The sequence below is a fragment of the Tasmannia lanceolata genome, unplaced genomic scaffold (genome assembly GCF_043159265.1).
Source record: "Tasmannia lanceolata isolate RefF3 unplaced genomic scaffold, GAP_Taslan_0.1 ptg000006l, whole genome shotgun sequence".
In the NCBI taxonomy this organism is placed as follows: Eukaryota; Viridiplantae; Streptophyta; class Magnoliopsida; order Canellales; family Winteraceae; genus Tasmannia; species Tasmannia lanceolata.
Window position 1 is genome coordinate 19,392,901 of NW_027518683.1, and position 27,518 is coordinate 19,420,418.

A 27,518-nucleotide genomic window follows, 5' to 3' on the forward strand; every position below is an offset into this window, starting at 1 on the left:
AATAAATCTGCAGTATTTGGCCTGGTTTCCGAACAGACCCCATTCTTCTCGGCCGTCTTCTCGAGCTCCTCCTTCAGCCAGGTAATCCCCCTTTGTAGGCCAGATGACTTGCACTTTGCTTCTATTACCGTAGAAAAAAGAGACTGATGAGAGGAGGGGAGGAGGAAAACCTACTCGTAGAAGTTGTCTTTTATGTTGTTCCAGCTATTAATGAGATGACAACTTAGAGTCTCTAAAGGGGTAATTTCTCATCGCAATAACTCTCACTTTTGAATAAAGGGTACACAAATGCTTCACCCCCCTCATTTAGGGTCTGTTTAGATGTACCAATAAGTGGAAAATCAAAGTAAAAGAAAACCTTTCCCATTTCCTAACATTGTGTGGTCGCCAACATCTATAGATTTTCCAAATACAAGCTTTGTACTGATTGACTTTCCTCAAATTCAGAGTGTAAGATCCAACATTAAAAAGACAAAGTTTATGAGCTATCTATGTGAATTCTCCTTTCTCCTTGTGTAGATGTGTTTTCAGCATCTCCAAGGAGCAGGCTGTGTGGAGTGGGTTGGGCACAATTAGTACTGCTAGAAAACAAAATTGGGGTGGGTGGGAAAACATAGAACCGGACGATATTTACACAGTAGGATCAGGACGTGGCAAATGGTATCAGAGCCGTACCTCCTGTGGTAAAGTGTTCCATGAGGACGCTGTGCCCTTAGGGAGGTGAGTAGATTTATGGGCTATGTGAGCTCTCCTCCCTGTGTGCATTTTCAGCATCTCCAAGGGGTGGGCCCCGAGTAGTGGATTGAGCACGGTTAGTGCTGAAACGAAACCGGGAGGGTGGGAAAACCCATTAACGGACAAGTAAAGAACTTGAAATCTATATTCCTTTTTTTTGGGTTATGAGAGTAAGTTACCTATGAATTGTATACTGTTACTGATTTATGCCATTGATTTGTTTGAAATTGTATGGTCACTCCAACATTAGGATGCAATTCTCTAACCTCTTGGTGATAGAAAATGTGCCGATTGTCAATGTTTTTTTATGAATAAATTGGTATTTGCGAGATCTATGCTAATCCTTTCTTAATTGGAAACTTTATCGAGGGACCAAATGCCTGAATTTGATTAATTCGAACATCTCCTATAATAGTTGGATCATTATGTCCACGTCTGTATGGATGCTTTCATGTTTTGTAGTAAAATTTTGAGAGAATTGGAGTATCTATTGATGATATTCGATCGAATGGGGCTTAATGATAAGATATATATGGTCTGATTGATCGGAGTACTAAGACACAGTGAGCGCCTCTATAGTACGGTTGAATTCTCATAATTCTGAGAATTTTGCATTGATTTAATGTTGGTCCGACCCACTAGCACTGTGATGTGATATATTCTTCCAGTTTTCTTCCCACGGACACCCCCTACTACTATATTTATGACTACACATCTATCATGATTCTTGTTATATATCTCTAATTCATTAAGTTATATATCCTGGAATGAACAAAGGCCTGTCAAAGCTGTTTTTTCTGTTTTCGTGATAAGAAAGACTTAAGGAAAAGGCCTTACTAATAGGGCCAGATATGCGAGATGTGCTTCCGCAGGTAAGCAAATATCCTTTAATTCCTTTCTCTAATAAAGAATAGGTAAAGGTTAGTTTTACATTAAAAGGGGTGTCTTGAGGAAGAAAAGGGGGTGAATACAAAGTTAATTAAATGAAATCAAAATGGAATGAGTTGGAACTCACAACCTAAAATCAATCCACTTTAAGACAATCCCACAAAAATCCAATCCCTTTAGAGATGTTACGTAGAGAAGAAATACACGTCCATGTTCAAAACCGCCACCTTATAATCCCATGCAAACGTGTAACCCTAACCCACTACGTAACACTAAGTTGCCGTTCAAACTTGCATGTGCATGTACATGAAGCCAAAACCACACTACATTTTCCTTCAACACGTAAGTCCAAAGACAAGAAACCCTAACCCTATATAAACCCTACTCTACTACACTCACCTTCTCATCTATCTTCTCCCTAAGAAGAAAGAAACCATAATATCAAGATGAGGAGGGCTTCTTTTCTTTTCCTTTCCCTACTGTTGGTGGCAGTTGGGTCTCATGCCGGATCTCCGGCCGATGAGTCCTACGTCGACTCCTACAAACCAAAGACTCCACCTTATGCCGGCCACCCGCCGCCTTCTCATGGGTATCCCCCTCCTTCTCATGGCCAACCACCCCCGCAATATGGCCACCCACCACCTTCTCATGGGTACCCTCCACCGCAATACGCCCACCCACCACCGTCTCATGGGAATCCTCCGCCTTCTCATGGCCAGCCACCTCCGCAATATGGCCAGCCACCACCGTCGCGTGGGTATCCTCCTCCTTCTCATGGCCAGCCGCCACCGCAATACGGCCACCCACCCCCGTCGCATGGGTATCCTCCGCCTTCTCATGGCCAACCACCGCCAGGAAAAGGAAAACCTCCACCCACACACGGCTACCAGCCACCGCAACATGGGCAGCCGCCACGCTCTCACGGTTACCCACCGTCCTCTCACGGATACACGCCGCCAAAGCCTCACAAGAAGCCACCACCATCTCACCATTATCCACCACCATCTCACCACTACCCGCCACCCTCTCACCACTACCCACCACCACAATACGGCCATCCACCGCCACATTACAGTGGAGGGCCGGATGAAGATGTTGAGGTTTATACAGCACCACCACTAAAGAAACCACCCCCAACACCATACCACAAGCCATCACCTCCACAGAAGAAACCGCCACCACCGTATCACAAGCCATCGCCTCCTCAACATAAGCCTTCGCCACCGCAACAGAAAGCACCTCCGCCACCGTATCACAAGCCATCGCCGCCGCAATATTAACCACCGCGGGCTCCATACCACAAGCCTCCATCATATTCTAAGCCACCACTTTCGTCTGCTCTTCACGTTTAGTATTATGTACTTATGAAGCTCTAGCCGTAGAGTTTTAATGATAAATGTATGTAGCAACTGTCGTATATTCCATCTTTGTATTTGTCTTTTCCTTCTTTTCCCTGGTTCATGGATACTTTTCTTTGTTCTGTTTTCAGTTTCTGGTTCTCCTAACCATGAAATTGACCGTGCTTAAAATGCCCTCTCTAGTTAAAGTCCTAAATACTGGTTAATAAACGATAAAGATTCAACGAGAGTGATCCAAAAATTGAATGGCTTCCAGAGAGGTCTATAGTTCTTCGGTGGATGGTCCACCAAAGGTGGGGGTGCCCATATAATTATCGGGATAACTAAATTATTGGTCACAGCTATATGTTTGGATTATTAAGTTAAGCAAAGGGAAAGGTCTTCTTAGCATGGGTCATACTGAAAAAAAAACTAATTTATAACTAGTATCTATTAAGTAATTAGATCAAATAACAGCCAACTTTATAAGAGGCTGCCGTTAAATCAAGCATCAAGGGTTGCGTGAAGCAATGCCCGTATACCATATGATTTCACCATTAATCATGCAAAAACTACTCACTTCTATGGCTATATTTTGATGGAGGAATGTTAGCTAGCCAAATGTCAAGGCCATGAAGACCACTTCATGTGCGTCCTACATGTTGGCTATATAGACCGGACATTCCGGCCCATGTGTTTGGTAACGAGGGTCCATTCGAGCCTTAGCATCCTCATTGGGCGCATCCTGAAGGTATTTAAGATGAATGCTTCGCAAGGACACAACTAAAGGTGCAATTTGCAGGGGACTTGGGTCTGGCTGGGTTTAGCTTTTGCTACAAAATGAATTGGAATTAACCCGAACCTAACCCAATTTTAAGGTAAAAGCTTAACCCAAATGCCCAAAAATTGATCCAGGTTTCATTTGTAAGAAAAGAGAAAAAGAATTGGAATCAATCCGAACATGACCTGATTTTATGGTAAAAGTTCAACCTGAATCCCAAAAAATTGACCCGAGTTGAGCCCCTAGGCACAACATCGTTGTACTACAACGAAGAATTCCCAATATAACATATTGGGTCCCAATTTTGGTTGGTCCAACCACAGTCTGGTCGACCGTGATTTGATTCTATAGCCACAAAAATGAATCCAATCATCTAACCCCAACATCTAGCAATGTGTCTTTTTGCCGTTGAAAAGGATTGTGTATACCTAATTTTCTATGGAAAGAAAACAAATGACAAATGGTGAGGCCCATCATTTTTATTGGAAAGCTTTTTCCAAGGATAATTTCTACTGAAATTTTTTCAATGGTTGATATTTTTTTTTTGATATCGGGGAGATGTTATCAGCACTACTTATTTTGATGAGGGCACTCCTCACTTTATTAAAAGTAAGGTATGGCCGCACCATAAGGTAATCCAAACCGTCCATTAGATGGGCCACAGCCTAAATAGGTTGGACTGCATCAGTTGCTATCAAAGCATGAGCTCCATCTTGTGCTTCAACCATCTCTACCCAAACCCGTGCACATGATGGGGCCTACTATTATACACCAATGGGAGGCCCCCAATCTCCACCAAATCCATGCATAGGGTGGGCCACCATGTTTTGATAGGGTAAATCCCACCAACTCCACTCAAACCCAAGCATCGAGTGGAGTCCACCATCTGCACCAAATCCATGCATAGTATAAGGATATTTTGGTTATTTATGAGTGCAAAAAATCTACCATGGGTAATTTTGTCACAAATTGATGGCAAGAGTGGACTTGCCAAATTAGCTCAAAGGTAGGGAAATGATATTTACGCCCCTTTTATCACCAGGGACACCCATTTGCCAGTGTACTTTGCAATCGAAGCCTTTGGATTTTTCTGACATAAAGTACATGAGCCCCTTTTTTGCCATTGATACACTGACGCTGGGTGTCCCTGGTGATGAAAAGGGGTGTAAATTGTAAATTGTCTAAGTACAAGACTGCTTTTGAAAGTAAGGTAAAGTAGGGGACTTCTTTTGGATTAAAAAAAGAAAAAAAGAAAACCCTTGATAAATTGTGTAGTCACATACTAATAATGGATACTAGTACTAGGGGTGCAAGTTTGGCCCTGTCAGCCCTGAGCCCGAACAGGGTCAGGGCTGGATTTTTCAACTCTAAGGGCGGGTCAGGGTTCATTTTTTCAAACGCTGACTTAGGTCGGGTCGGGTTCTGGGTTAATGCCTCTGGTACCCTGACCCGGCCCGACCCTAAGTTTTATATTATAGAATTGAACCATCTGTGCATGTTTCTTTTGGTAATGTTTTCTATTATCTTGGATTGATGTTTCTTTAGATTATTATTATTAATTGTCTCTGTTGCCCGTCATGTTGTTAAATTCATATTGTCTTATTTTGTCCCCTTTCTCTGTTTATTGATCAATTTGTTCTATATGATAAGTGGTTGCTTTATTTTTGGCACTCTTAACAGGTATTTGCACTAGGGTCAATTAGGGCCGGCCCTACCCAATCAGGGCGGGCCAGGGCCAGCACTGAGCCTGTAGGGCGGGCAATGGGTTGAGGTTTTTCGGCCCTAACTCAGGGTCAGGGCGGGTCAGGGCCGAGATAATGGGATCCAAGGTTGAGCTAGGGTTTTGAAAAACCCGACCCTGTTCCAGCCTAGATAATACACTAACCTTTTCTAAAACTCCAAGTGTGTACAACATTGGCAGGACTTGGGGCACTTTTCCAAAAAGGTCCCATTCAAAATGAATTGTGATCTAGACACTAGGGCATGTTTGGCTACCATGAATTATTCTTCCATGTAATATTAGCTTTCGCAATTCCAAGGTAGGGTGGGAGAGGTAGAGACATGAGAGGGACTGAATAAGGAGAGGATAAGGAAAGGCTAAAAACAAGGAGACAAAAAACTCCACTCAGAATTTAATTTATTTTTTCCCTATTTTTAAGCCACTTCTCACCCTCTACTCATTCATGCCGCCTCAAGTCTGTTCTCCTTCCCACCTCCCTACGCCTCTCTCACCATATGAGAAACTAGTTTTTCATAGAAAAATGTTTCATGGTTTGCCAAACATGGCCTATAAGTAATATCGAAAGAAGACCGATAAGAAGTTAGAACCGATCTGACACAGATGATTACAAGTGTATTAGATCAGATTTGGATCTGTTGGCACCCCAGCGGCAATTAATCCGTCAGATGATTACATGCTCTGTAGTTAAATATGATCAAGTAGCAGGAGCTCTTTAAATTTGGGCTATCATTCTCCTTCGATGATTAGCTAAATTTACTCTGTACAAACATATCAATTAGCGGTAAATGATACTTAACCCCAGTTCTAATCTCAACTCATCAATGTTCTTTCAAAACCTTGCACAATTACATATTATGAGACCTACGTGGACTGCATGCCATTTTATAAATGCTACTGATATTGTCACTAGCAATTTTTGATAATTGCACACACTCAGCTTGTCTTTTTTAAATGGCTTCCGAGAGCTTTTTGGTAACTGTAATAACCTTTGCCGTTTAACCGATAAAAGATGAGTCACCGCAATTATCAAACATGGTAGTGCCAATATCAGTAGCCTTTATAAAATGAACATTCGTTAGAAGGGCAAAAAAGCAAGAAACCTATGAGCAATCCCAAAATCTAGTGCTATATAGTGAACCCCTAAGTTAACCAAAAGGTGAGGATGTAACTGACATAGAGAGACAGATCAATGGACTGTTGGAATATAGACAACTAGTTACACCAAAAACAAAAACACTATCAGAGACAACAGCTTCGCTAACACAAACCAACCTGCTATCTTATGAATGTTCTGGTTAAAATCCGACGACGACCCAAATAACCCTTCACCCTAAAAATGCCCAACACACTTCATCAAACTGAAATTTTACAAGTTAATTCACTTGGGAGCATTTCTAAATTACAGAACGAGAATAAATATCATCCCAAATGCAAGGACATTCACTCGAGCGAAAGAATCACTGTACAAATAAATGGATTTACATAGTGAACATTCTCGCAGGCATCGAGGAAACCATTTCAGGGGCTCTGTTGGTCCTCGCCCTCGCACTTGAGAAGTGCTATCCTTTGAGATCTTGAAAAGTTTTGCCTGTTGTTCAGGATATCAATGTATGAACGGAGCCGAAATCTATCTGAATTCGTTAGGGAGAAAGGAGGATTGAGGATGAGAGAAGGTGCTTCCACCAGAAGAAAGAACAGCAAGCGCACTGCTTTTGAATAGAGAGTTACCGCACTATCTGTATCGCCCATCAGCTCATCAACCTGTAAAACATATATAGGGAAAGGATTTTCATTGGAAAAATGCAATTATTTCTGTATATAATAATATATACAACTAAGATAGAAATGACCAGTTTGGTGAATTAGTTTATGTTGCTCGTCATTTGACATTTGTTTCTATATATAGGTATTGATTTTAAATTTTTAATATAACAAGAAAGTGGGATAATAGATACATACGGCACCATGTCTGCCCAACGCGAGGGCCGACTGGAATATAGTCTCCATTGCATCTGGCATCTCTGTGCTTCCTGCAATCAAGATAGCAAAATTATGTAAAAACATTATTGAAAATTAAAATGTTGCTTGATACATATCAAAAGCAAGGAAGAAAGATTCTTCGAATTTACCATTGATTGGACCCAGATCCTTTGAAAGTTGCTCAGCATTCCCAACTTCAAAGAGAAATTCCCTTTCAATGTGGGAGCACACATCAACTGGCCCTCGAGAGTCAACACTATTCTTGGCGGTGCTTCCTCGGCCTGTAAACTCTTGAGAGGGACTTCCTTCAATAGCAGAGGCAGCCTGAGCATGACAAATATGCAGCGCTTGCTTCCAAATTGCAAGAATTACCAGCTGAATTGAGAAAGCGTCCAATCGCCTACCTGATTCAATCTTTTGACATGAAAGTTCATGAGATTGTAAGGAACGCAAAGAACTTGTGATAATGTGCACATGCTATTTATTCCAGAACCTCTCAACAAGGATAAATACACCACAGGTAAGAACATCTATACATACCCAGAGACAAATGATAAGAAAAGCCACAAAATCTTCATAACTAATAATCAGATCCTAATCAGACAAGGGAAAATCTCGGGATATTTTTTTCGGGTTTATATCGGGAAATGATAAAAATAAATTTACTTAAAAATATACAAATTAAGAAGAAATAAAAAAATGTTGTCAAAATATCGTGATATTATCGCGGTACATGAAAATATCACTATATTTTTTAAATTCATGGAATCGTTTTGGGATTTTGTCGCTATATCAAAATGACGCGGTAAAATTGCTAGGTTTTGAAAATGTGATAGATATTTGTGACATAGCCCTTGAGTTTAGACTTGACTCCCTAGTCGCAGATAGATTATATGGGTGATTCAAAACTATACTTAGGATCATTGTAAAGGAGACACTGGTGAATATGGTGTGTGTGTGTGTGTGTGTTGGCGTGGGCGGGGGGGGGGGGGGGCGAGGGGGATAGGTTGCAGTACAATCAGTCTGTGGACTCTTTTAAGATCCTGCAGGGTTTGTCAAGTGGACTCCAAAAAAACACAGTAAAAACCTTCATTTTAATGCAGAAATCGGATCGGTGTAATTTACCTTTTCATTGACTAACTCAGTAAGGGCAGATGCACACCGCTGCAATGACCTAATCCTAGTCAGGCCATGAGCAGATGGCTGCTCAGAAATATCTCCTATGTCCATTGACCCTTGTGAAGTCCCAGATGGAGCAGAGCTCTGACTTTCCAGACTTCCAAAGCCACAAGTATTACGGATTACTGCACCGGTTATTGGCATTGGTGCACTTAACCCAGTGTTATTTACAGATGTCATGGGTGAGCTTTCTGATTTGCATGGTGAGTGACGTGGTTGGGATGTAGTTGCTAATGAAGATGACACATCCAGAGGTGGGCCAGACACAAGGACATAATCCTGATCGATGAACTCCAATGAATCCACAACTGTAGGGTCTATTCAAATAAAATAGAAAGAGATTAATAACCGAATTGGAATTTGGAAAAGAAAAAAAACTGATATTACAGAATCCACCAGGACAAGCACAATACCTTTTGAAGAAACCTTCGTTGATGCTTGGCCCATAGCCATTGTTGACTCCTTAAGAAATCCATCTGAAGGTCTATGGAGAACATGCCTAGTAACAGTCCTTTCCAGCTCATGCATGATGCTATTTCTGGAAGTGATGTCCATGTTGGAAGTGTTAGAAGTGGGGTTCTTATCAATTTCTTTACCAATAGAAAATCCGTAAGTGGGCAGTGTTGAGGCCCTCTTCGAAGGAAATGATGGACTTCCATCGGCCCCACTGCAATCATCATCTAAAAGGAAAGGTAAATAATCCTCTTGAGAGCTCTCCTCTGTGTGCCTCGCAAAATTGCAATTAAGCAATGGAGAGCCATCTCTTGTCCTGGATGCTGCCCTGCTACTCCTGCATATCAGAAGGACTTTCATCACCTTAATAACTGTTGAGAATGGGAAAGTAACATTTATGACGATTATGATGACCGGACAATAGATTCTTACCTCAACGATCCGTCCAAGGAATTTTGTGAGAGAAATCGATGGTTAAAAAATTCTTCAAATGTCAACCGTTCCACTGGAAAAATGTAATTCTGTCAAGAATAAAATTCTTCAAATATCTGGCTCACAAACCTCAAATATTTAGGATTGTGAGTCAGATATTGGAATAAAATATATAATATTTGCATGTATCCCATGAACATGTCTGAAATAAAATATATCTTGTGCAGATATCCCATGAGCATGTCTGACTTGCAATGGAAACAATGCCCCATTCAACTTCACGCATATGCGCAATTAAAGTGGCAAACAACGAGAATGATAAAAGATATTTAAGTAATCTGGAAGTTGAGTTCCTAATAAAAATACAAAATTAATGAGCAACAACTGGAAATAACAGAGCAATGCCCAATTCATCTTCGCACATATGCTCGATTGAAGTACCAAACAACGAGAATGATAAAAGATATTTAAGTAATCTGGAAGTTGAGTTCCTAATAAAAATATAAAATTAATGAGCAACAACTGGAAATAACAGAGCAATGCCTAATTCATCTTCGCACCCAATTCATCTTCGCGCATATGCTCGTTTGAAGTACCAAACAACGAGAATGATAAAAGATAGTTAAGTTGTTTGGAAGTTGAGTTCCTAACAAAAATATGAAATTACTCAACAACAACTGGAAATGACCGAGTATAATGTATACCTACTGCACAAATGAAAAATCGTCGCTGAAAAGATCTCACTAAGACTTCATTAGTTTTTGATATCCTATCGAAGAAATTCGTGGACTTCCCTTTGGTATTAGCTTTACATATTCAGGGACTTCCTCCATCACTAGCAGAACAAAAAATTTTGGAAGAGAAAGTTTTTTTTTTTTACCAATCCTTATCCCTTCACCATGTTAAGCATTAGGTTTTTCATATCCCCTCCTAAATTTACCCGCCCTGTAGCCACATGACTTAGCATCGCATTGGATCCCTTTCTTGCACTAGAAGGTTTAGCTTAGCACTAGATCCCCAGATTTAGCTTAGCACTAGACTCCTTTCCTGCTCCCATTGGACTTAGCACACAACCTCATTGTCCACGTATCAGACAGCATAGCACTGGAGCTTTCTTACTTCATCCAGGCTTGCCCTGGCACTGGACCCCTTTCCCTGCTCCCACTAGAGTAAGCATGAGACCGGAAACTCATCTTACTCACACCAGATTACCCTAGCACCGAACCCCTTTTCTGTACCCATAGGCCATAGCTTAGTATTGGAACCCTTTCCTGCACCAGCAAGAGCAAGCAAACAAAAGACAAGGTAGCCACCACTCATCTCCCCTGACACGAGCAAAAAAGTCGACAAAAAAGCCTCATGTCACAAGTAAAGAAGGGAGTTTTTGAACTTCAGGCTCCAATAACCTAACTTTTTCCAAGTACGAAGAATTTTTTCTCTTCTCCTACTCTTTCCTCTTTCACGCCAAACTCCCTCACTCGACCACGAACAGCTCTTTGCGAAATAACACCAACATTTCTAGCAAACGGCACACCATTCCAACAAACAAAAGATATCAGCAGGGGCTAGACTCTTTTACAAGGTTTCCTTTGCAGTCCGCGATGCTCTGCAACCTTGACATATCTATAAACGAAATGAATGGAGAGATTCTACCACAAGAAGACCATATGGGAAACAATGCTGATAACTTTAAGCCAAGCATGTATTCTGGCACCAATACACACCATGTAAAACTCTGTGTTTTAGAGAAGTGTTTGTGATGTTGGACGACCAACAAAAACAATAAAACAATAAATCTACGAATAATAGCAGAAAACTACTCAAAGATCTAGAACAATCAATAGGAATCAAAGAATCAAAAGAAAAGGATAGGATGTAGCATCTGACCCTGTATGAGGCCTAACTAGAACAGAACCTCACTTCACTAGGGAGGGATTTTGATAAAGTCTAAATAATAAAGAGCCACACCCTTCAAGAATCGTTGACCTCCTGTAGGGAAAAGCCTAGGACTGAATGAAGCCTTTAGTTGCAGTAGACGATCAAGAGTACCATGATCGATATCAGAGTTAACTATTCTCTTAAGTCTTCCATCTATAGGTGGGAGGATGGGGGCAGTCCAACGGCTGATTATTTGTCTTTCCCATCCCTGCTGCTACAGAAGGTGCACAGAATTTCGGGATTCTTTGGTAGAGGGGATTCGAGGTGGAATTCTTTGGTGGGCTGGCTTAAAAGAGGCCCTCAATTGCTGTAGGAGTAAGCCCTTGCTAATATAGGGATTACCTAATAGGGCTTCGGATCCTGAATCTCCACAAATGGAAATGACTGGTTAAGCCCATGTTTTAAAATATCGAAGAACATTGTTAAGAGAAAGAGTCTTTTCAGAAGTAAGCACAAGTTCCACCGTCCCTATGCCGATTACATTGCTTGAAGAAGAATTTCCCATGTAGAGTTTCATATCATCTTCAACCGTCTTGTAGGTTTTGAACACACTCCCTTTAGGAGTCACATGGCAAGTACAACCAGAGTCGACCCACCATCCATCATCTACATCAACAGTGAAGGCTTTTGAAATCACCGCGGACACATGATTGTCCTCAACAATGTTTGTTACATTGTCCTTCCCTTTACGGTGTCGGCATACTCTTGCATAGTGTCCCGATTTTCCACATACAAAGCATGGACCTTTCACATTCTTTTGCACTTTAGGATGAAAGAACTTCTTCTTGTTCTTCTTCTTCTTATAAAAATCACCCTTCGAATTATTCTCCATATTCTTCTTAGTAGGAAATGATGTATCTACTAAGTTTACTTTATCTACTTTATTCTGTTTTTCCTCTAACATATCCCTTTCTCTTGCTTGTTCTTCAATTTGTAGATGTTGGAGAAGTTGTTCCAATGTCTGCAATTCTGATTTATGTTTCAACAACTTTCGGTAATCTTTCCAAGAAGGGAGAAGTTTACCGATTATTGTAGAAACTTGAAAAGTCTCAGATATTGGCTCTCCAATTGCTTCAATATCTTGAGCAATTCGAAGTAATTCTTGAACTTGCTCAAGAATTGGTTTTCCATCTACCATTTTGAAGTCTATGAACTTATTGATGAGAAATGATCTATTCCCTGCATCTTCACTATCATACCTAGCCTGAAGTGCATTCCATAATTCTAATGCAGTTTTATACTTCTTGAATAGATCAAATAACCCATCACTCATTGCATTTAAAATCGTACCTCGACAAAAGTAGTCATCTTCTAACCACTTGTGTTGTTCTGTTGTGTATCCTCCACTCGTCATTTCATTATTTGTTCCTTCGCAATTCGTTCCATCACCGGTATTCATTCCTCCACTATTATTTGTTCCTCCACCAGTATTTGTTCCTCCATTATTTGTTGCTTCGGGATATGGAGTTTGGAGAACATACGCCACTTGACGTAATGAAAGATGGAACTGCATCTTCAAATCCCACGGTATTAACACGAAAAATACCAGATCCTGCTACAATTCAGATCTGTGTGGGTTTGGGTGTCGTGAAGGAAGGAAATAACCTTCACCTTGCTGCGGTTGCCAATGATCTTGTTTTCCTGGTAGGTGTTCGTTCCTCCTCTTATGCAAGCCCCGTTGAGATTTAGACAATTGGTATCAGGATTCTACACAGGCTACGATCCGGCTTTCAATCTATGCCCCAATTTTAGAGTCAGATGTCATCGTCGGTCAAGCCGAAAATCTCTGTTTTTTCGTGAAAGAATAGTCGAATCGATCAATCCATTGCCGAGCAAAGAGGTAGGTGTTAAGGTTTCGCGTGTTTCTACTATCAGTAGGAGGGATACCCGACTTGCGTTTCTCCCTGTGGTACTGAGACGGAGCAAAGGAAAGAGTAAATAGACTATTGCTTAATTGCTTTAAATAAGGGGCCCAACGAGTGATAAGAACTCACAGGTTACACTGCCCCCTCTGTGATCGCAAAGGATGAAGTCCTTTTTACGTTTGATTCAGAAGACCAGGCCTCACAGGTTCTTGCCAAGGGACCTGCGGCCTTGGACAATCATCTTATTTCCCTCTCGCCATGGTAAAAGGATTTCACTCAAGGAGTTGAAGAGCTTCGGGTTCGCTTTTATGGCATCCCTTTGCATGCCTGGGTTGTTTCTACGGTGGAGGCATTAGGGGGCCTCTTTGGTAAGGTAATTAAAACCAAGATGGAGGGCAACCGTCAGAACTGCATGACCTTCGTTTCGGCTAAGATTCTAGCCCCTCGATGGCTCTTCCCTAGCTCTGATGTTAAGCTCAAAATCTTGGGTCAATACTATCCCATTGGGGTTGAGCTCTCTAAGGAAAAGCCCGAACCTGTCCAGGAATTAGGCTCCTCCCTTATGGCGGACCAGCCACCGGCAATCCCCTTGCCTATTGAGCCGTTGGGCCCCATTAGAATTTCAAATTCAAATTCAAATTCCCATGCAGGGAGGTCTGAGATCGAGCGATTAGCTTTTCCAGAAAAAGGCATGATGAGAGTTGAACAGAGAAAAGACTTTTTGGGTATGTTGGCAAGTCCCAAGAAACCTACCCTCATATCCGGCGGAGGCGTCCTTCATACGCCAGAACGAATTTTGTTAACCATGCCCCTGGCAGTTCTTTTAATGATTCAATTCTCCCAGATAGGGGGTTAAGTTCCCAAGCACGTTTCATTACGAATAAACTGAGTACTATCTTGGGTTCCAAACCGGGTGCAAAGAAGAACTTCAACAGATTGGTTAGACTTCTAAACTTGTGTTCCAGATTCCCTAGGTTTGGACCCATCTATAGCTAAATCTATAGTTGGGGTTCCCGGGGCTGAAAAAGTCTTAGTCAAGTAAAAGTAGGTGGATGTACTGATTTTGGCTAGTAAAAAGGGAGGCGTGTCGTCCGAATTTGTAGCACTCTTCTCTAAGATTGGGGATTCCAAGGCTCTCTAGTCCTTCGCTTAGTTATTGAAAGGCCCTCCCCTTCCACTTTGAATATAGGATTTAGAGTAGTAGGAATGGCCTCCTTTGAATACCCGAAAAAACCAGCTTCCCTCAGTAATCAGCTTTTATTCTGGGATTTTGTCAGTATTTGGGGATTGGTTCTTGGGTTTGGCAGAGGTATAATCGGCTCTGCATGAAGATGGGAGTTTGCTGTATGATGGAAGAAGGATAGGTATCTAGTGATCCTCTGGATATCCTGATCCCGGTCTCCGAGGTTGTATATCTGCTAGAGCCCCAGATTCAATATAGCATGGATGAGTCTCTTCCGATTTTGATGGCTTGCCTACATCACCAAACTGAATGACCATCTAAATGGTGAAGACAAATCTGTTTTGAGGAGAGCCTTGCATGAGAGGCCCCCAAATATGGCACTTTTCGTTGGATTCGACCTTTGGTGGTTTGGGGTTGGTGAAGACTCTCTAGGTGGTGACTCCAGTTTTTTTTTTTAGTAAAGGAAACCTTTTGCTCGGCAGAAAGGCAGTACAAGGATGGGTGGTCCGGCTGTAGCGGATGATTAGTAGATTTTCTTCCTTCTTTTACCTTTCGCTCGACAGAAAGGCAGTACAAGGATGGGTGGTCCTGGCTGTAGCGGATGATTAGTAGATTTTCTTCCTTCTTTTTGGCCCAGGAGTTTACTCTTGGCCACCTTTAATTGATTCTATGTAATGCAGGTTGGGACCACTGGTCCCCATTGTATCGTTCATAGTATCAATAAAATTGTCATCTTTCAAAAAAAAAAAAAAAAAAGAACTAAATGAGTTCGATGGTTCTCGCCCCAGCATCCTGTAATGATTCTCTTTTTTTTTAATGTGAAGCAGTCTTTGATGTTATGGCTTATGAATCGGTGGAACAGGCAGTACTTCTAGTCATCCTTCCTCCAATGCTGCTGCTCCATCAGAATTCAGTTTGACCCACGCATGAATGAAAGGAATGGAGCTCACCAAACTTGGGGCGGCTTGCGTCCCTACCAGAATCTCGGGTTTGAAAGATGGAGAGGCAGATTGATCTTTCAAAAAAGAAAAAGGGAACAGAGGAGCTCTTACTTGACCAGTTGGGGCCTTCCACAGCACTTGACTGAAGATTCAGGGAGCCGGTCTTTTTGTGCGCCAATAGCTCCTCTCCCTCTATTTCATAATTCCACCGACCATTGGAGAGCTATAACCGTAAAGATTGAAAAGGTTAAATAACCTTTAAAAGCCTCTTTATTGAGAGCCACACCCTTCAAAAATCGTTCAGAGTCTGTCTAAAGCTTGCCTTCATTAATTTCTATCATTAAAAAAATAAAGCCTTTACATACATCATATAACTTTCACACCTCCCCCTATGTAGATTCCTAGTCAACTCAAAACTACTTTAACTCTAGTAAAATTCCTACTGAAAATAAAACAGTATAATTTGTCCAACTACTAAAGAAGATAACTTCTTAAATGAATAGATAACTTACAAGAGAACTGCCACTACATTTGTGGCCCCACATGGCCCATGCAGTACTTATTTCTGTGGCATGCCATCAAATGTCAGTTGACATATTTGGTTTGGCCAACAAATGTCAACATCTGTCATGGCTGACAGCTGACACAAAATGCAGCAGAACTCAGATCGTTACAAAACATCATTCAACATTTCAGATGTATCAACCATATGTTGGTAACATATCGGACAACATGATCTAAATGTTCCGAATATAGTAGAAAGTACAAAATATCGACAAGAAAAGGGGTGATACAACGGAAATGGTTGAAAAGCTTGCTTTCAACCGCAAAATGTAGACACTTATTCTTTTATGTGCAAAATGATGTAGGAAAAGGAATCAAAGAAAGGAAAAAGAGAAAATGTCACAAATCTTACTAGGATATGTCGAAAATTGACCTATAAACTACACATTGTGTTGCATGTATTCGGATTCGCGTGTCGGGATCCGACACAGATTCGAGGTCTTGGATTCCGCAAAACCCCAAAAGTAGGATTCGGATTCGGCAATTTTTAAATAAAATAATATTTTTAAAATTAAATGTTTAAATATATATATATATATATATATATATATATATATATATATATATATTCATGAAAGATTGAGCGTAGAGGGTTGTTGCGAATTTTGTTTTAAGAGAGTCGAAGGAGGAAGGGAGCCCATGTTCGAGGGACGAGGCACTAGGGTTTTTATTAAAAGAGTATGGGTTGTGCTTTCATATATAAAAAAGTTAAGAAAACACATTTAAAGGGAAAATATAAAGGACTCGTATTTTAAAAGAGACAACGATGAATTGGATTCACCCGAAAAAAAAACAGGATTCGTGCGGAAAAGAGACATCAATGAATCGGATTCGTCCGGAAAAAAACAGGATTCGTGAGACATGGCTATACAAGAATCCGGGTGTGTCCCACGTGAATCCATGTCCGATTCGCATGTGGAGACGTGTCGACACGGATTCGGCATAGGGTGGCAAAGAATCTATGCAACATAGACTACACATCATAACCGTGAGCCGTGAGAAGTTTCCATTGACTTGTCGTCACTGTCAGCAGTGAGGACGAGAAGTTTTTGCCAATGCATCTTCACTATGAGCTGAGAAGAGTTTCCATGAGTAGTTGTCGTCGCTAGACTGAAGTGTCGCTATGAATATTGTCATTGTGAGGAGGCATTGTTGTGAAAAGGAATCGAGATTGCCGTGAGATATTCGTCGTGACCTCTTGCCATTGCCATTATCATGAACCATCATTGTCGCAGTCATCATGAGGTATACTCGAACCCTCATGCTCTTATGGATTTTACCCTATGCATTTTTCGAACAGGATGAAGGGTTTAAAACCCTTTTATCTTAAAATATTAAGATATGGATGATATTTCCATAGCCATTTACCATTAACGCACCCCTTGTGTTTGTCTTTTCCTAAAAAATGGTTGCATTTCCACCTCTTTCGGTTTGTCTCTTTCTTCATTTTCAGAAAAAGAGAAACAAAAAGCGAGGAAATTATCATTTTATTCTCTAGTTTTAATGATGCAACTCTTCTCCTCATTAATTCATTGTGCAAGGTAATAAAAACTAGAAGTGCCATTATACTGTAGCACAGTGGGTCCTTGGACTGATCTGAACCGTCCATTTGATAGGCCCTGGTTTTGGTCTTCTAAGGCACCAAAATAACATCAATCATGCAATCAAAACATCCAATATGTGTATTTCCAGTCACCAATGTTAAACATTGACTATAGATAATTTGGATCATCCATGTTCAATAAAAAATTTCACATTATTTGATTGTACAGTGGGATGATTGACTTGATTTTTTGAGAAGGTGTCCAAAGCAAGGCCTTTCAAATATACAGTTCTGAAAGGTGAGACAATGGTTTTAAGAAACATTTTGTTTCAGCTAAAATATTTCGATTTTGGCTGCCACTGGGACAAAATCCACTTGAATTTGCAAAAATATAAGATTTCGCCTGAAATTTCGGGATTTCATTAATATTTCAATCGACATATGCAAAACGTGCAAATTTTCAAATAAAAAACCAAATTAATTTTTGAAATATCAACATTTCGACCAAAACCCTGACAAAAATAAACTCCAATCACAGAAAAGAGAAGAACAACAGGATTCTGATTAGATATTTCCAAAAATGACAAAAAATAAAAGAATATCAGTGGAGAAAAATCTTGCCTGTATTTCGGTTGTGATTTCGTACCGAAATGTTTCCATAATTTCACAAGATTTCGATCGAAATTTCATACTGAAAGCAAAATGTTTCCGTTTCGCTGATGACCAAAACTGAAATTTAAAATCTTGGTTGAGACCTATTTAACCATAGTGGGTCCATCTCCATGTTATCATATGGACACATTATCATATGGTGTCCGCACTGACACACTAGGACAGAGGAGGAAATAGTGGGACCTACTTGTTTGGATAATCCACTCGTTCATTTGTTGGACTGTTGGAGCCCCACTAAACTAGGTCATGCCCTGAAAATGATCTCTATAGGATGATACTAACCCTCCAATCTACAGAGGTTTAAAATGGACGACACATTATACAAACATCCACAAATCGAAGGGTCATTTTTTAAGATGATTTTCAGGGCATGGCCTAGTTAAGTTCATGGTTTAAAATTTTAGCCGAAACATTTCGATTGGGTTCAGGACTAGTTACAATCAGAGTATGGGCTGTCGAAGGTGTGGTTGGGCTGGGTTTTCTGGTGGTTCCGATTGGGAAATTGTAAGAGAGTGATGGGCTGTTAGTTGCAGGTTTAAGAAAGGTAGCAGGGATGGGCTACTAAGAGAGGCTATAGTTGGCTAAAGCCGTAGAAAAGAAAGGAGGTTTTAGGTTGTTGCTATAACCTGAGAACTGGGTGTGGAAAGGGGAAGCATAGCAGGCAGAAACCTCTGGGGAATTAGGGGCTGGTTGAAGAAGATCGCGTTTTCTTCCGGGTGCTGTTAGTGTTGGGTGAAATCAGGTCGATCGGTGTGCCAGACGGATTGGAGGTTGAAGACAACTTTCAATTCTTTGCTCTGATGCCAAACTGATGTAGGCCAGGGAAGAGATATAGAAGAAGAAGAGAAGAATTGGAGAAGGAGAGGAGGAAGAAGAAATCTTTTTTTTTTGCAGAGCAGGGGGGTGTAATTCTCAATCAATATTAATTCATAAAAAAAAATTAAAGTTCAATACAGCATGTGAGCATGTCAATAAAATATCATGGAAAATAAAAGCCCTAAAACTTAAAACATGGAAATAAAAATCTTAGAAACTAAATAACATGGAAATAAATCCCTAAAAGTCCTAATGGGCAGATATGCCTCTTATTGGTCCTACAATCCGCATCAATGAGTCATCGGACAGAAGGTGGGTGGCACTCTCGTCAATAACCCACCTCGGTCTTTTCTTCTCAATAAAATCGGCTATTATTCAAAAAAAAAAAAAGAGTATGTAAAAGATCACCCAAATGATTTGTTAAAGCCCAAGGAGAGTATTGTTGATACTAAATTGTAGCATTGATTGCAATCTATTGTTGAGTGGTTCCAATGATTGCTAATCTAACAGCTCATAGAAGTTTGTGTAGGAGTCCAACAAACTAAGAGGCGACGGAACCGGAAATAATAGGATAATATTGAGGCATGGAACATATCTTTGGTTGAGTAGTGTGGAGAGTAAAACAATTGTGGTCCACAGTTCCCCGGGCGAGGAACATAATAGTTGGGTCTAAGGTGTGGACAACCATATGGTTGATAAAATGGAACTTCACAATTATGTCCGTGGCCTCACTCATGACCACGAGTGGAAGAGGGCCCAACAGCGTACAGCACCTAGAAATTATACTGAGAAAAGGGATAGGAGTAGAGGGTTTAATAGTAGCCTTAGAGGAGGAAATTACAACTAGAAATTACACTGAGAAAGGCAAGATTTCCAAGTGGGTCAATATAAAAGTGGTAAAGGCATGGCAGTCATCACATAGTTCATGTAGGGTACATCGCACCATCTCACACTTCTAAAGATTGTTGAATGGTGGCTAATTAATTGAATATATTCTCCATATTTAGAAGAAACTCATGGATAGAAGGAGAACATTTCTCAAATTATAAATCTTAGTACGAAGCTGCATTATACAAGCTTCAAATTGCTAAAATCTTAGTAGGGTCCTCTAGAGGTCATAAGCAATGGTAATGTACGTAGGTACCTTCAAGGAAAGAACATAATTGATCCAAGCACTTATGAATTTACGCTTGGCAGGCCAAATGTCACATTTTAGATTCTTCTCAAAGTGAGAAGGTTTATCTAAACTTCCCCTGTAGTACTTTCGCCTCCTCCATTCATCACACGTTCATTTGGGGTTATGGCTAAGCCTTCTATGTGATCAAGAATGCCCTAAGCAAAAGCAGTAGGATGGATTTGCCCTTTCTAAAGGGGGTAATTGTGATTATTGAGTTTTATGGTGACAGGTTGGGTAAACAAAAAACTAGAAATGGAAGAAGAGGTAGGGGAGGTTCGAGATGCCATGCAGGGTACAAAAGGCTGGGGGAAAGAAAAAACAAAGGTGCAGTAAATAAAAAATGAGAAAGAAAATAATTATGGTTTGCCAGGGATCGGGAATAGGATTAGGGTTAGGATTTCTATAGGAAGAGTTTTGCATGGAAGATGCGAGTGAGGGGTCACTTACTGTTGATGGAAATATTCACGTACGAACCGTACGTATAATTCAAGGCACATTTTAAAACACCCCAAATTACTCATCAACTCATCCAAGTCAACTATGTTTTATATTCGCATAGTTCTTGTCCAAGTATGAGTTTTGGTATACCAAGTCAATAAGCAACTCCTTCAATCCGAATTAATGGAAAATTGATTCTGTCAAACATTGATTCATTCATGTCGATTCCTTTTTACCTTGGTCAAGTTGGAGTTGGAGTATGAATCGGGTCTGAGTTTTCAACATTTATTCACAATATATGATTTTTTTAGAGAAAAAGAGGACAATATGATTTGTGCGGATTTGGGTTTTCTTGAGAGAGCGAAAGGTTTGTGCGGGGATAGGAAAACAGAGGAAGAATGAAAAGATATACACATTATTAATTTGGATGATAAAGACAGAAATATTATTTGAAAAAGAAATAGTTGAGAATGAAGAGAGCAGAGTTCAGAAAAGATGGAATTGACAACTATACCGGAGAGGGAAAAGGATGAAGGATATAGGGTTTCAACGGTGTAACAAGAAACAAAACACATAATTAGGAGTTTAAAACCAGTCCCCTAGTATGTGATCTTGATCCCTAAACCCTAAAACCATGCAAAAATCTTTAACAAACGGATGTAAGAAGAGAGAAAAGAGAAAGGAAAAGGGGGAAGAGAATTCGTGTGGAGTAATTCCATTTTCATTACTTTTACGAGATGATTACAATGACATATATACTAAAAAACAACCAATGAAAGAAGTGCCCTTGATGAAGTGTAAGCGACTAATTACTAACAAGACCAACCTAAATAAAGCCCAAGTTTAGAGGAACCTAAAGTAATAACAGAAAATGTATTACATGTTGTCCAAGAAAACCCGGACCACCAACTTCTTAAATCATAAAACTTCTAAAAACGGACTCCCTACTTGGTAAATTCAATTTAGGACTCCTTCCACTATTTCAAGTTACTAACCCCAGCCCAAAATTCCACTTTCTCAACTTCAAAACTATCCAAAGTAGAAAGGTTCCAAGTTCTAACCTAAAAACACATTGTTTCCTTTCATATGGTACACTTTAACCTACTTAACCCAAAAGCTAAATAAATGTACTAAAAATCATTAGATATCTTATGAAAGCCTGTGGATTTCCATGAAAAAATAGCCCTATAGGGCCCAATATCCCACTATCAATGTTAGCATGATGTTTTGTTCACCTTCGGACCTACTTTTGGCTGTCAATACCCTCTTCCTCTCTTGAATAATCTTTGCTGAATTATGGGCTTGTTCACGACCCTTGCTTATATCACTACCCCAAAACATTATATACGTATTTTCCTAAATGTAAACAATGGAATGATATTATATCCAGAACGAAAAAAATTTGCCACATGCAATGTCCAGAGGCTATGGTTGCCGATGATAAGACCCATGTCATGTGTTTCTAAAATCAGCATACCAGATATGCTTCTCGTATTGAACAGAAGAAACAACATACATCTGCGAATATTTCTCTAATCACAAACTACATGGAATAGAAAGTCATACCTGGATTACGGCGCAACAACTTTTGACATAAATCAAGACAGTCAAAGCTCAAGTCCTTTTTATCAGGAGGAAAGGACAACTCATTTGACTTCATGATGTTTTGTAGCAACTGAACCGACACAAGAGATAAAAAGGTTGATCAATTGTATGCAACCAAGAAAGTATGCAAAATAACTACTTCTCTACCATGGATTGAAATATCTGTTGATACCGAGATGTATTGGCTGATACGTCTCAGTTTTCCAGCTGCACGATACAAACGAGAGTGCACCGTCTGATACATATACTATTCATCCAGAAAAACACACCGCCATCATCCAATACAATGCTTGTATTGGCAAATACAGAATGATGTGTATCAGATTTGAGGTGTCTGACATGTACTGGAATCCAATACTTCAAACCATGTTCACTACACTGAAGTTTCATCCACATAAATGGCTAATTTTATGCTAAAATATTAAAAAAAAACACATAAACCTGAGTTTGGTTATTCCCAGAAAATGGGGTGTTGCCTGTTGCAAGCTGAAATAGGATAGCACCAACACTCCAGAGATCTGCCTGTGTATCCAGTGCAACATGAATGGAAGACCAGCTTGAGAGCTTGAGAAAAAAGTATAGCAATGGAAATTTGTAAGAAAAAGATAAGCTTCACCTTAGCGTCGTACTTCTGGAGATGCATTATTTCCGGAGCCATATAGAGGGGCGAACCACATAAAGTTTCTGCCAGGCCTCGAGGTTGTAGGGATCTGCCACCATTGAAAGAATCTAAAGTTTGAACTTTGAAAGGCTGATTTTTTTTTTGATAAACAGATGCAAGGGATTTGCAGTATAACAAAACTGCATCTTTGGCAAGAGAAATATATAATGATAGGAGGAAATGTATGGGAAGATATTAGCGCAAAATTTAAGCAGCCAGAACCACTAAAAGCTGGTGGAAAAGTTTCTTTTATTTTAATGGTAGCAATTTTCATTAAAAACAAGGGAGAGACCGAGATGGTCCATCCAAGCATTACAAGGAGGGAAAAGAGAGAACAAAGCAAAGCATTACAAGAAAGAAGAGAAGAGAACAAAACAAAAGACAGACAATGCATCCGAGCACCCAAGAGAGAAGAAAATCAAACATCTCAAGGCCCGCCTTGGCTACACCATCCTTCGTTAACTTGTCCGCCACAGTGTTGGCCGACCTTCAGACATGCAAAAAAGTAATCAAGGTTCCATCAACAATATCTTGGATTTCGTCGAAAAAGAGGGCAAATCTCCAAAGAGGAACCAAAGAGCCCCTAAGCCATCGGATGACATTTAGGGAATCCCCTTCTACAATTACCCTATCCAAGCACTCTTTATCTAAGGATTTAATCCCTTGATGGACAGCTCGAACCTCAGCTTCGCTAGCATCTGCGGCTCCAATAGGCCCTGCAAAAGCCCAAATGACATCTCCCCTCAATTTCTACGGACACCTCCGATACCCGCTGGTCCTGGGTTCCCCATACTTGATCCGTCAAAGTTCAAATTTAGAATTCCTTAACGAGGAGGATCCCATTTTGAACACTTATATTGCGCTACTCAGAGCTATTGCAAACTGCCGACCAACCCTCCCAAAGATTATAGGCCGAAACAAACATAAAGGAAGGGAGAATTTTATCCCACGAAATGGATAGGGTGATCACTTTAACGAACAAGAAATGAGGAGACTTAGATATACCATGGAACACTCTATTATTTCTTTCTATCCATAGCACCAACAAGGTGGCTAAAAGAGCTGGCGGAAAAGTTACAGGACTCAAAGAGCGCAAAATTTAAGCAGCCAGAGCCACCAAAAGCTGGTGGAAAAGCTACATGGCTCAAAGCTTCAGGGCAAACTTTTTCCCCAGTAATGTCAGAATTAAATTTCAATAGAAAGTGATACATCCCTTCAGAGAACCAGTAAGCACAAAAGCAGTTCAGTGCATCCTTGAGACATTTTAACAAAATTCTTCCCAATGGGACTTCCATAAAGGAATCGGTGATATACGAATGAACAAATTGACCAACTAATAGTTACTTCCTGCCAGAAAAAGTATAGCTCACCTTGCAAAGCCAAAGTCTGCAATCTTCAATAGAGAATTGCTGTCATTTGTGAAGAGGAGAAGATTCTGTTCCACGAAATGAAAATTTTCAGAAAACATACAATGATAAGGTTGATTTTACATAAATTTCCATTTTTAAACATTAGACCTTCTACATTATTAATGTCCATGAAAAAAAGCTCCAAAATGAATTCCTAGGAGGACGAAACACTACGAAACCATGAGTTTTTCACACGGCAATAAAGAATATGTCGTCAAACTTAGAAGGTATGCATCCAACAGCAAGCATAATACATTTTCCTAACAACTAAGTCGTGTGTGACACACCCACCTCTTTCAACATAACATAAATACTGAATGATGGTCATGAAGAGAGGCCAATAGCATGTTAACTTGATTGGGATTTAACTTCATCATTTGGGGCAAAACCACAAGAAATCTTCTCTAGATGATGTTTTCCATAAAATTATCCACCAAAAGCACTACAAGGCACCAACTTGACATAAAAGAGCGCTATCTCTCAAAAGAAAGACATGAGCATGCATCCATGCAACGTTCCATGGGTGGAAACGTAATGAAATACTTGGAAGACAGTTTCAATTTCTAAAACACCAAACTAATACTAATATTATTAACACGCTTCAACTAATGAAACCATCATATTTTAAAGGACAGCCAGTTGCCTGGATTAAAGTAGCATGTCCTACTGTGAGTTCCAGTCCAAGCCAACAAGGACAACCCTGACAAATTATAAGGTGGCCTAGGGCAAATCCAGCTAAGCGTTGAGAAATTTTTGTTTCATAATGCGGTTGAGACAAGATGCTTGCGCTGTATCAGCTATGAATACCAGACTGTTACATGCCTAGATGGGTCCCACTAAGAGTAATAACTTAGTTTGGATTTTTAAAATTTTTGGACTTTGCTTTCTAGTTGTTTGGTATGGGTAGGAGGAGTCTTAGAGATGAGGTTACAATCTCTACATTGGCTTGGGTGGGAGTTTTAGAGCAAGTGGTCAAGTGGCTGCCAAGTGGGTTTTTCATTTGGCATAAATAACATGTTAGTAGCCTTTTTTCCATTTGGCTTTGATACCAATTGTTACGAACCCAAATCAGTTCGCAACGTGATTGATCTTCTTAGAGGGAAGATTCGCCTCTCCACCTACTTCGAGGGAAGGGTTAGCCCTCGTGTGTGCATATACACGGTTTTTAGTTTGAAATTCTTTATTCCTTTGAAAAAGGCTACTAAATGTTATTTATACCAAACCATTCAAAAAAATGTTATTTATACCAAATGGAAAACCCACTTGGCAGCCACTTGACCACTTCCTCTAAAACTCCTACCCAAGCCAATCTAGAGATTCTAACCCTTATCTCTAAGACTCCACCCATACCAAACAACTAGAAAGCAAAGTCCAAAAATTATAAAATACAAACTAATTAATTCCAGTCTAAGTGGGACACAACTAAGCATGTAACACAGCCTCAACATAGGACTTGAAAATACTGAGAATAATAATGGCTGGCATCAATCCATCTAAGGAATTTCTTTCCGTCTGAAGCTTTACCAAAAATTTATACCATTAACAAGATGTGTCAATAACCAAAGCCTCTTGGAGATGCCAGCCATGAAACAAAAAAAAAAAAATTTTGGTTCTTATGTCATTTAATATATATAGTTATAGCTAGAGGAAATAAAAAATCTCATATGTGGGCCAGCCATGAATCTAATACACTTAAAGCATCCTCACTTAACCCCTACATTCAGGGTTAGAAAGATAAAGCATCAGAATAGTTACATTCTACGCATTCATATCAGCAAATGAAGACAATCCAAAAAATCGACCCCAAAATGTTCATGTAAAAACAAAGCAAATAAAAGAGCATTACAGTTATCACAGTTTCCCACATAAAAATGCAAATATGACCCTGGAGGGGCTGAATGAACAATAGAACCATATTGTCTATCAGAAAACATTAGCGAAAAGAATAGTGAGACATACCTGTGGCTTCAGATCACGATGTATGAGGCTGTTTTCACGGAGGACTTTAAGTCCAGCAGCTGTAGAAGAAACAAACCTTACAACATATTATAAATGTGAATTTGTCTAGTCAAAGAAGAAAAAAAAATAACCACGTAGAATGGGTATTCTTCAAAATAGAGCTAAATGCACCTAGTTGTTGCATGAAGTACTTAGCAGTGGCTTCTGGAACACTTCCATGACGTTGTATATATATAGAAAGATCGCCACCTCTGCAGTATTCCAATACAAGATGTACCCTTCCAGATGTCTAAAGTGAGACAAATAATACAAGAAATTAAATTTTATGAAAATATGGCTCTGCAGCATTCCAACTTTTTTCTTGCACCAAAAAAGTAAAAAGTCATCTTTTTCACGGAAACAATGACTTTATTCAAGACAAAATAATGCAAAATGCAGCTAAGAGAAATAAGTAGGATGCAAGAGCATCCCAGCACTTTATCCAATCTTTTGAAAAGAACTGCTTCCCATTGAGGTAGACCTCATTCTTCATCAGCTATCAAACAATAGCTAAATGGTCCATGAGCCCCTCTCGCCTACTGAATGCAAGTAAGGATAGAATCTCGCACACCAACGAACTCCAGAATATACTTATAAACAAATTACCTCACATCTTCCTGGTGAAATTAATGCATCCCTCTGACAAAGGGGTCAAAGATTTATCAATGCCAAATTCAACTACCTATTAAAAGTGGAAGATTAAGGGTTGTGAATGCGATCACTCACTATAGAGATGCACAGCTCATTCAAAAGAAAAGAAAAAAGAGATGCACAGCTAGATTTCTAGTCCAGCAGTTGTAGGGTTGTCTCTACTACTAACATTGAACTAGGTTCTTGCCTTCTTCACGTACACAACTTATTTCTTGAAATGTGTGCTTTTGTTATCAAAATCATGTCTTGAGTGTGTCTATATAGGGTTTCCTAACACATGCTGGCATACTGTGGTGCCAAATTGGAGCCAGGATCTGAGATGTTGGGTGAGATGCCAATCATGCAAAAAGTCATATGATGGAAAGCTGGGATTCATTTAAAATCATCAGTTTTTCCAAATGAATTAGCTTTTTCCCTCAGTAGGCTATTGAGCCACGAGAAAGCTGCTTTCATACCCCCTCCAAGTTGGTGCAGGAAGGGAACAGCCCCATAGATATTTTTCTAAAAACTACCTGATGTGGGACAGGCTAT

The 27,518-nt window shown here is 40.0% G+C and overlaps 1 protein-coding gene across 1 annotated transcript in view; it reads right to left on the reverse strand.

Moving 5' to 3' along the window:
* Positions 1–6,658: 6,658 nt before the first annotated feature.
* The window catches only part of LOC143880021 (serine/threonine-protein kinase ATG1c-like), a 28,157-nt gene continuing 7,297 nt past the window's right edge, over positions 6,659–27,518 (reverse strand). The window contains exons 2-13 of the mRNA XM_077382772.1: positions 26,469–26,586; positions 26,298–26,356; positions 24,300–24,364; positions 22,885–22,978; positions 22,710–22,790; positions 22,230–22,338; positions 9,527–9,599; positions 9,055–9,431; positions 8,588–8,958; positions 7,612–7,876; positions 7,442–7,512; positions 6,659–7,243 (exon numbers count right to left, since the gene is read on the reverse strand). Of these exons, the coding sequence (XP_077238887.1) occupies positions 7,001–7,243; positions 7,442–7,512; positions 7,612–7,876; positions 8,588–8,958; positions 9,055–9,431; positions 9,527–9,599; positions 22,230–22,338; positions 22,710–22,790; positions 22,885–22,978; positions 24,300–24,364; positions 26,298–26,356; positions 26,469–26,586 (1,926 nt within the window). The 3' untranslated portion in view covers positions 6,659–7,000. The remainder of the gene's footprint in view (positions 7,244–7,441; positions 7,513–7,611; positions 7,877–8,587; positions 8,959–9,054; positions 9,432–9,526; positions 9,600–22,229; positions 22,339–22,709; positions 22,791–22,884; positions 22,979–24,299; positions 24,365–26,297; positions 26,357–26,468; positions 26,587–27,518) is intronic.